The sequence below is a fragment of the Trachurus trachurus genome, assembly GCF_905171665.1.
Source record: "Trachurus trachurus genome assembly, chromosome: 21".
NCBI lineage: Eukaryota > Metazoa > Chordata > Actinopteri > Carangiformes > Carangidae > Trachurus > Trachurus trachurus.
The window spans coordinates 16,294,028-16,303,226 of record NC_139899.1 but is presented as its reverse complement, the minus strand read 5'-3'; the positions used below and the strand labels follow the sequence as shown (position 1 = coordinate 16,303,226).

Sequence of the window (9,199 nt, the reverse complement as noted above, 5' to 3'; positions counted from 1 at the left end):
ACATCGGGGCACGGCATAGAAAAGCTTTGCTTGCATTAGTGCAGCATTAACAACACAGTGTTGTTATTTCAAACACACTTACAAAAAATGAACACAGACCGACCTCAACAGAAAAACTAATCTGAATAATTTAACTTAAATAACAAACACATATAAACAACATAGTAGCAATTTGAGGCTTTGCACAATATGCTCCGTGGTTGAATGTGCTGTAAGCATAATGGCCGGATGGTTACAGGTGGAATTTATAAACTGTTATTATTTGGTCAGAGAGACGCCCCCGTGGCCTAATTAACCTTTAACTGTTGATGAATGCAGATTGACTTTTAGGTCGTCATCACCCTGGGCCCGACATCTGGCGTAAACAAACACGTGCTTTCTCATAAACAGGTAGCCTACAGCTCAACAACAGAATAACTCACACAAATATGATTTTTTAAAATAGAAACTGACACAAAAGTGATAAACAGCAGCCAAAAAATGATCCATTTGTCTTCGATTTCCGCTGACTGTCACGGACTTGTTGCCCTTAGGCGCACTGCGTGCCTTTTCAGTCTCCCAGCTCCCTCCTCCTTGTCTTCGTCTTCTGCTTCTTGTTCGCTGCTTGGCGTCATCCGGTATGAGGAGGCCACTGTGTCAGCTAGCGGCATGCGGCAGCAAACTCCGGGGTTGGTGTTGTGCATTATCAGTGCTGGGCCGCGCTACAGCGGCTGTGAGCCCCTTCACCGTCCTGACACACGAGCCACGAGCAAAGTCGAGGGCTCTGAGGTCTCTGTTCACATGAGCTGTGACTGTTGCATAGACTCTTGGTGCGTGGTTGGATACCATGAGGTGTAGCTGGGTATGTAAGATCCGGTTGTGCCCACTGAAGTCTTCACGGTGGTCGGCGAGCTCCAAACAGGTGCCACGGAGGGAGAGCCGCTAGAAAGTCCACGGCCAGTGGCTAAAGCGTTGGTGTCAACCGTGCCACCGCCTTGCTTCATCAGTTTCTTGAATTTAGACCGCTTATTCTGAAACCAGATCTTCACCTGGAAAGACAAAATGAAATAAAATGAAGCTGAAGCTTAAAAGGAAAAGACTAAAAATCGTGTAAACAGAAATACGCACGCTTTACGCATGCTTTACGCACGATGCAGATTTTACGAAATTAGGTCAAGATCAATAAAATGTATATAATCTAATTCACTGGTTAATATATATAGTAAAAAAAAAAAAAGTACAATACATAAACAACAACATACCAACAACATGCTGATAATAATAACAAAGATGCAGCTTTGTCGTGAGTGAGTGTTTCTGGACGTTGCTGCAGAGTGAAGCTATTTGTGAGTCTGTTTCATGGACTTGCCTGTGTCTGAGTGAGACCCAACGACGCTGCCAGTTCAGCCCTCTCCGGTAATGCCAAATACTGAGTTTGTTGAAATCTTCTGTTCAACGCTTGTAGCTGTAAACTGGAATAGATAGTCCTTGGTTTTCTGATCTTTTTCCCTTTCCCGTTGAATCGCACCTCTCCGCCTTCGACCACTGTGTTTTTTTCTGTTTCTGGCGCTGAGGGAGACAGAGGAGAGCAAAGAAGGGGAAAAATGAGGAGGCAGTTGTGGCCAACAGCGTCGCGCAGCAATGAATACTCCAGTGCTGTACTTTAGGTATAATTATCCTTAATTGCATACATTGTTTATAGCGTTACGCAATAAATAATTACCAAGCCTAATTCCAACGTCTGGGTCCTCTTTTTCAAAGCAGCGAGGTTTCTATTAAGCAGACAGTCGTGCCTACAGAGAAAGTTAATATTTGTTGCACACTTACCTGTATCCTCTAACCGCGTCTGTGCGAGTGCCGAGCTGTTTTGGTAGGTCTGTACTGTGCTGAGATATGGACTGGTGGAATGGCTGCCGACAGAGTTTACGTATGGATAACCCAAAGATCTGGGGAACGATGAGCCTGGACTGTAGCTGTCGTGCTGGGTATGACCTGCAGAATGTAAACAGTGCATGGGATAGTGTCCGTGAGACATGGAGGAAGGCGACATTTGTTGACTCGGGGGTCCAAACTCCATGAAAACGGTTTTTCCTGAGGCAGGGCTATTAAGACTTTCTGGAATTGTAGTCATTGTCATCTCTTCTGGCGGTTCCGCTTGTCTTGCTTTTGTTGTTTTCCTTCTATGATCTCAGTGAAGGATGGGTCCCAATTTAAGCCGAACTGATTTTTTCTCTTTCCATTCATAAGAAAATGTAGTTTGTGCCTGTGAAAAGTCCTAGGTATGATGCTGTGGACGAAGACAAACTCGCTCAAAGGTTTGAATCTCGGACTCATGAATATTCATCAAAGACTGTCGCTGATTGGTCCACCCTCTCCAAGAGGGAAGCCGATTGGCGACGCTGGGGCTGGGTCCGAAGAAGCTGATAAAGTCAAGGAAAAACCACAAAACCTCAGTTTTCCTCTTGACATGTCAAGATTCACCATTATTATTATTATTATTATTATTATTATTATTATTATTATTATTATTATTCACCATGGGAAACAAATAATAATAATATTTGATGTTATATTATGTTTATGCATCTAAACTTTGTAATGTTAAATCAAATGTTGTCATTTGCATCAGTGCAGCTCATTAAAATCAAGTCAGTCATATTTTGTGTGCCGCTTGTCTTATATCCGTCTAAATGTCATTTAATAAAGTTAAATAATATTTCCAGCCTCGTTAGAGCTGCTCTGTCTGCTGGCCAGTTCAGTTTGATTAAAGCTTTTTTGATTAAAGCTCCTAATGCCCTATCAGGAGGAAGGTGTATTTGCATAACACTGGCGTTCAATTTTCATAAGTAGGTCTGTAATTAGTCATGTATTTAACACTTACAGTGGCTTGAGGTCTCAGTTACACCTGGCAGCAGTGGGATATTAAAACACTTTGGTCTGATGTCAAATGAGAAGCATTATTGGTTCAGGTAGAGATGTAATGATAACAGCTGAAAACGTAGAGCATCATACCAAAGTAAGAAATACATTCTTTAATTACTGGACATTTAGCTGTGGCGTGTATTAGATTTTTTTTTTAAATTATATAAATCGTGTTAATATTTCAACGGACCTGCCTTCGTATTAAGTTGGAATCATTTAGAAGATGACAGAGCTACGGTATAATCATGGGAAAATAGTTTATTTCCTTGGTCGGATAGATTTTTCCCTCCCAAGCTCTCGCCTGTTTTACAACACAGCCATGCATGGATGCACACAGGCCCATTTTCTTATCACTTTGAAATTATGTCCTAGCGACTTTACGCGCCTTCTATCTCAATCAATTAATGTTCAGAGTTTTGTTAAACACTGGCACCTTTGATTAGCGTGAATCTAAGTGAGGTTGGGGGGGATGCGGCCAGCCTCCCTCAGCCTCACAAGAACAATTATCCATGGACATTTGATTTAATTGAACTGACGACTGACAAAACAGGAGACATTTTTCTTGAGCTGCATTGCTCAGTCAGACCTCCACACCTCAGAGCTCCAACAGGATCACTGCTGCAGCAGTTTAACCAGGCCACATTAAAAACAACAACAACAATATCTTATTGTCAACCAGCAGCTTAAAAAATAGAGAGAGCAATGTTTGTCTACTTACTTAAAAAAAAAAAAATCACGTGATGGAAAAGGAGCAGATAAATCCGGGGTCAGAGAGCGTCCATGGGATGCACACGGTGAAAGAAAAAGAAGAAGGAGCGGAAAAAGAAAGTATCCAGCAGCTCTTCTTCATATTATTAGGATTCATTTGCAGGCTGCAGCTCTTCTTCTGGTGTCTGTGCAGAGCAGGAACACAGCCTCGCTGCTCCATCCGCAATCCCTCCAACTCCACCTGAATAACAAATTAAAGGCAGTTAAATTCCGTCACTGTGATTATCAGTGTAATTACATAATTGATCTCAAAACAGAACTAGCAAGTTGCAAAATGTGTTATCAAAATGCAGGCTCTGACATCACGGCGCGTGTGCCACAGTGTGCCAGGCGGCTGTGGATGCCTGAATTTAAAGATTTCTGTGAAATATTAGGCTATAACGAAAAGCTGGTCCCTTGTCCCCTAAAATAGGCCAATTTGAAGTGATTTCTCTGGAATTACTTTCGAAAAATGCTTCAAGATTTCCTCTATCAACAACGACAGTGATAATGGTAGTACAACCAATAATTATCATCTTCCAGAACAGAGGACAGATTTTTATGGGTACTTGGTGGGTGCGACTGATAACTGTCATTATTTTCCCACGATTATAGTATCTGCAAACTGAAACGCGCCTGCGAGCAAAACCATTAACAGAATAGAGGCAGAATTTGCAGAAAAATGTAAAATAATACCACGAGAACACTGCTAATAATAGCAATAATAATTAGAGCCTTTTTTTTTTTTTTTTTTTTTTTTTGAAGTGAATATAATTTAGGGCTGAAGTGGCACGTGGGATATAGTGCTGCATATATTAGCTATAGTCATTTTTATTGATTTGCAGAACCAATCCATGTGTAAAGTTCCTATTTGCTTGAGGATGAACTCTTTACTTTAAGGGGTTTTCTCAGGGCCATCCTCGGTGTCATTAGGATGAGCATGGCGTGTGGTAATATTAGCACTTTAATTTATAATTTGACTCCTGCGCTGGTTGGCAGGGGGGGCAGCACAGGCCACAGCAGCCCCTTCCTGTGCCATGGCAGCAGCAGCAGCAGCAGCATGGACTCTAACTAGCCACACTAAAAATAAAGTCCTCCATGCATGGATGGAGCACGGAGGCAGGACTCATTAGGAGTGAGTAGCTCTGTGGCTGAGGGTGTTTTAACACCTGCTGCTCTTCACCTGAGGGTTAGTAGTGTAGAGGTGGAGAGACAGAGGGGTGGGAATGGGGGGGTGGGGGTGGTGGTGGGGGGGTAAACGGGCCAAGATGTCACAGACTTCATTTCAGTCCGGTGATAGAAAGCCCTCCTCAACTACCGTGCCAACCCACATTTTAACAGCCACCAAATATTATCCCGACCGCGGTGCATTGGTAAAGTGTGTGTCCATGCTGTGTGGAGGCTCAGCTCCCTGTGCTCCCTGCAGACTCTGCATGTGAGCACTGATTAATTATTGTCATTGGAGGTGCAGACAACTGTGAGCTTTTTTTTCTTTCTTTCTTCTTCTTCTTATTTCCCTTTCTCGCGAAGGAGACTTGAGCGTGTATTTATGTTTTCATATTTGTGTGATCTGTTTTTGTTTTTCCTGGTTCAGTTTAATCATGTCTGAAGGTATTTGGTCATTTCAACCAGTTCCAGTTCAAATAGGCCTACTGTATCTGCAAATTATTATTATATTTTAATAATAACATTGTGATCAATTTGCACACCCTGTATTTGTTGTCACACCTAGTCAATCTCAAATGTACTAATTCATAACCCCAAATAAATTGTTCCCTCACCTGTGTTGCTTTAAAAACATTAATACAGTAGCTCAACCTATCTCCAACTGCCCATTATAGACGTTATTACTACACCACCTCAGCCACAAATGCAAATATAATGCGGTGAGTGACTGGCAGCAGAAATGTCACACTATATGAAGGTTGAATTTCTCATTTTAAAGGCAGTGGATCAAACAAGTGAAATTGCCTTTTGTTCTGCTTCCTGTCTGGTTTTTGCTGCTCGCTGCCATCCTGTAATTTGCGGCATCAATGAACGCAAACTAGATGCACTACAATTAACTCGATTCAGTGTCTATTTTCATGTTCACTGTGGCATCAAAATGTGAATTGATTTTGTTTACTGAGTTATATGTAAACAAAAAATGAATCATAATATCTGAGAAACAAGATTGTTATACCAGTTAATTGATTACATTATCATAAGGGCCAGGGGAGACACAGGGAGAAAATGTAAAGTTTTTTATGTATTGTTTTTTAGAAAAAAAAACAGCTTAGACCAAATTTACTGCCTCGTAATAATTTTATGCATTTTAAAAAACCTTAGCTGCAAGTTTATTTCTGTGTGATTTTCTCTCTTTCTGGTCTCTGAAATTAAATTACTGTTAGAAACAGGTGCATTATTTATTTCTTAGGAGCCCAGTGTGTCTTTTTTCTCCCATATAAATTAAAGTTTATTAGGATAATTAGAATTTTTGAAAGAAAAAAACAACAACAACAAACAATTAAAACATCACCAACCTGTGATTCATTTAATTAGACGACCTGCCAGTTTGGGGGTGAGAAGCAGCTACAAATCTTGTTTTAAATATTTGTATTGAGGCTAATATTTACATTAGATTATGATTATGATGTTTATGAATATTAAAAAGTAGATCAAGTCCTGGTTCAAACAGCCAAATTATGTTTTTCTATAGCTAATAAATAATGAAAAAGAAAAAATCAAATATGCTGATTTGTGCTATGAAGTAATGTCTGTTCTGTTTGTTTGTTTTTAGACGCTGATGACCCGACTGCATCACATCCGTTGAAGATGTAAACGCTCCTGGGACTCCAAACAGGACTTGTTGCTCAGAAGACTCCTCTTTTCTTTCTTTCTTTTTTTTTAAACATTGCCTTTTTCTTCGTGGAGAAACAGAACATTTATGAAAAATCACGATACCTGCAGAAGTACACCTCTCTCATTCTCAGCTGGATCAAAAGAAGGAAACTATAATTAACATGTGTCTAATAGGACTTAAAGCTGGTCATTGCAGAGTTGAAAAGTCACATTTCAACTCCTTTCCCCCTTTCAGTCTTTAGAGCAGCTCTCTCCTCAGAAAGCTGGGGTCACAGTGTGGAAAAGCCCCCAGCGAACTGGTAGAAATGCTGTCCCCATTACAGCAGCAGCAGGGGTCAGGCCATGGCAGCAAGCATCCAACCTGCCCAAAATTGGCTGCAAAATGACCAATTACCTGAGTGAAGGCTGGGGAGAAAGGACTTGGAAAAATATGGCTTTTACTTAATTCAGCTAAACTGTAAAAGAAACTAGTGTCACATTGACGTTTCATACCTGCCACATGTAACAGGATGAAATCGTCAACTTATCAGAAAATCAATTTTAAAGAAAATCTAAATTTAATGAACTCTCGGTTCGATGTGAGATAGCAGGATTTTGGAGGATAAAATCAATATATCGTTGCTATAAGATGGGGGATTATTTCACCAACACTAACAACGATTGATTAAACTTGGGTATAATTGAATTTATTTCCCTGCAAATGGAAAACATGCTAATTTGGAGAGCCGGGCTGCTTGACGTTCAGCTGCCACCGCGCCTTTAGTCTGAAACCCCTTTTTAGTTTTTGTTAAGAGTTAAGTCTCCAACAAAGACAGGAAGGAGGTCAGCACTCAGCCAACACCTGAATGCGCCTCTTTTTTTGTGCTCCCCTTGATCCCCACAGTCTGTGCCTGTCATTAGTCTTAATGATGGAAAATTGTCATGTTGATACAAGTCTTGCTCTCCCCCTCTCTTCTTTGTATAAGTAGAAGGTGGAAGCTCCATTTGTAACAAAGTTCTTTGTGACTAAAAGCCGTGGACATTGCATTTGTGCCGGGGGAGAAAAAAGGCTGTAGATGCTCTTTCCATAGCTGGGATAATTATTCCTACTGTGACCTTAATGATTCGCTCTGCTCATCCTGCATCTCATCCACGCGCCAGGCCCTCAGCAGAGCCCTGTGTCAGGGAATATGAAAAACCCATATAATGAAACCATTTTGGCTGATGGAAAAAAAGGGCTACTGAAGCTGCACTTGCTACAAAGACGGCTCAATTATATGAGTAATTGTGATAATTTTCCCTCCATTCACTGCTTTCTCTGAAAGGTAAAAAACACAGATGCTGAAAGGGAAATTACTTGGACAATATATAATCTGTGAAATGGTCACAACAGAAAAAAAGGTGACTGTAAGAAAGTGTAGGACTATAAATAGGTATGTTAATGCAGGGCACATAAATACACCCTCAGAGGCTCAGAGACATAAACAAACAGCGCTACCCTGTGCAAGCTCATGTGAAAAGAAAGAAAACATGGAACAAATGACCATTGAAAAAAAAACATGATAAAAGTAGATATGCAGCTGCCAGAAAATTAAACCTCCTTCTCTTTCCTATTGACAAAATTCAGCTCCTAAAAATGCACCCCCATAGTTGGCTATCATTTGTTGTTCTCTGACAGGAAAAGGATAATTACCTCTCTCAGAGGCAGGAGGACTGACATGCCCTTTAGACTTTGCCATGAATGCAGAAGCTTGATAGAAAGCTTGAGGAATAATTTTGTTCTTTGCCTTCCCTTTATGTTCAAGAGCATGTTTTGTTCCAAAGAACTTGGAGATGGCAGTATTGTAGAGTGCATTAAACCATGGGTGTTCATACTGTAAATATGACATCCCCGTGTCTATCAGCTTCTCCATTCGAGGGAAAAACTCTGAAATGCATTAAAATTTCAATTTCATCTCGCTGGGAGACAGACGAGATAGTGAGATATGCATTACTTTTTCCTTTCACAGTGGGTGTTGGATTAAACATTTCTTCCCTCTCACTGGGGAAAAAAAAAGAAGCTCCTTTCTGTCAGGCAGGGCCGGTGCCGTAAATTCAAGTTTTGCGGGGGCAGAAATTCATTGTATTTTGGTAGGAGTCCAAAAATATACACATCATGCATGAAAGCAAATACTAAATCAACTCTTAAACATGACCTGCAAGAGAGATATGTGCTCTGATTTCCTGTGTTTTAGCAGAAATATCAGTATCACTTCAACGCTGGTGTATAAACACAGATAGTTAGGATATATACACTGATTGTTCTTTTACATGTTGCTTCTTAATGTCCACAACCTCTTCTGCTAAAAAAAAAAAAAAAGTGCATAAGTGCTCAAACCTCCCACAAGTATGGCCGCTGACCCCTCAGGCGCTGCAATCTGGAATAAATCTTTCCAGACAAGCCGAGCAACATTACAGCCTTGCAGCTCAAATACTTGTATCACACTCAAATGATGAGTCTCTGTCACACACCATGTCATCAGTTTCGCCCCAACCCCCCAATAACGTCCGTCCCATTGAGCAGCCTCGTGTGTTACGGGGGCCAAGGCAGCCGGAGACCCCCTGGTCCTACCTGATTGTGCCTCCTGAAACATGGAGAAGCAGCTTGGTCCCACCAAGCCGTGCCTATACTCACTCAGCATCGCTTTTGTGTAGCACGCAAACACAAATGCACACACACATACACACGCGC

At 41.0% G+C, this 9,199-nt stretch overlaps 1 protein-coding gene across 1 annotated transcript; it reads right to left on the bottom strand.

The window, feature by feature from the left end:
- Window positions 1-776: 776 nt before the first annotated feature.
- On the bottom strand, window positions 777-2,116 carry dlx1a (distal-less homeobox 1a; the record flags this gene model as incomplete). Its single annotated transcript, XM_083996703.1, is given in 3 exon segments — window positions 777-1,028; window positions 1,349-1,540; window positions 1,802-2,116. Coding segments are annotated over 3 exon segments (759 nt in total).
- Window positions 2,117-9,199: the final 7,083 nt, after the last annotated feature.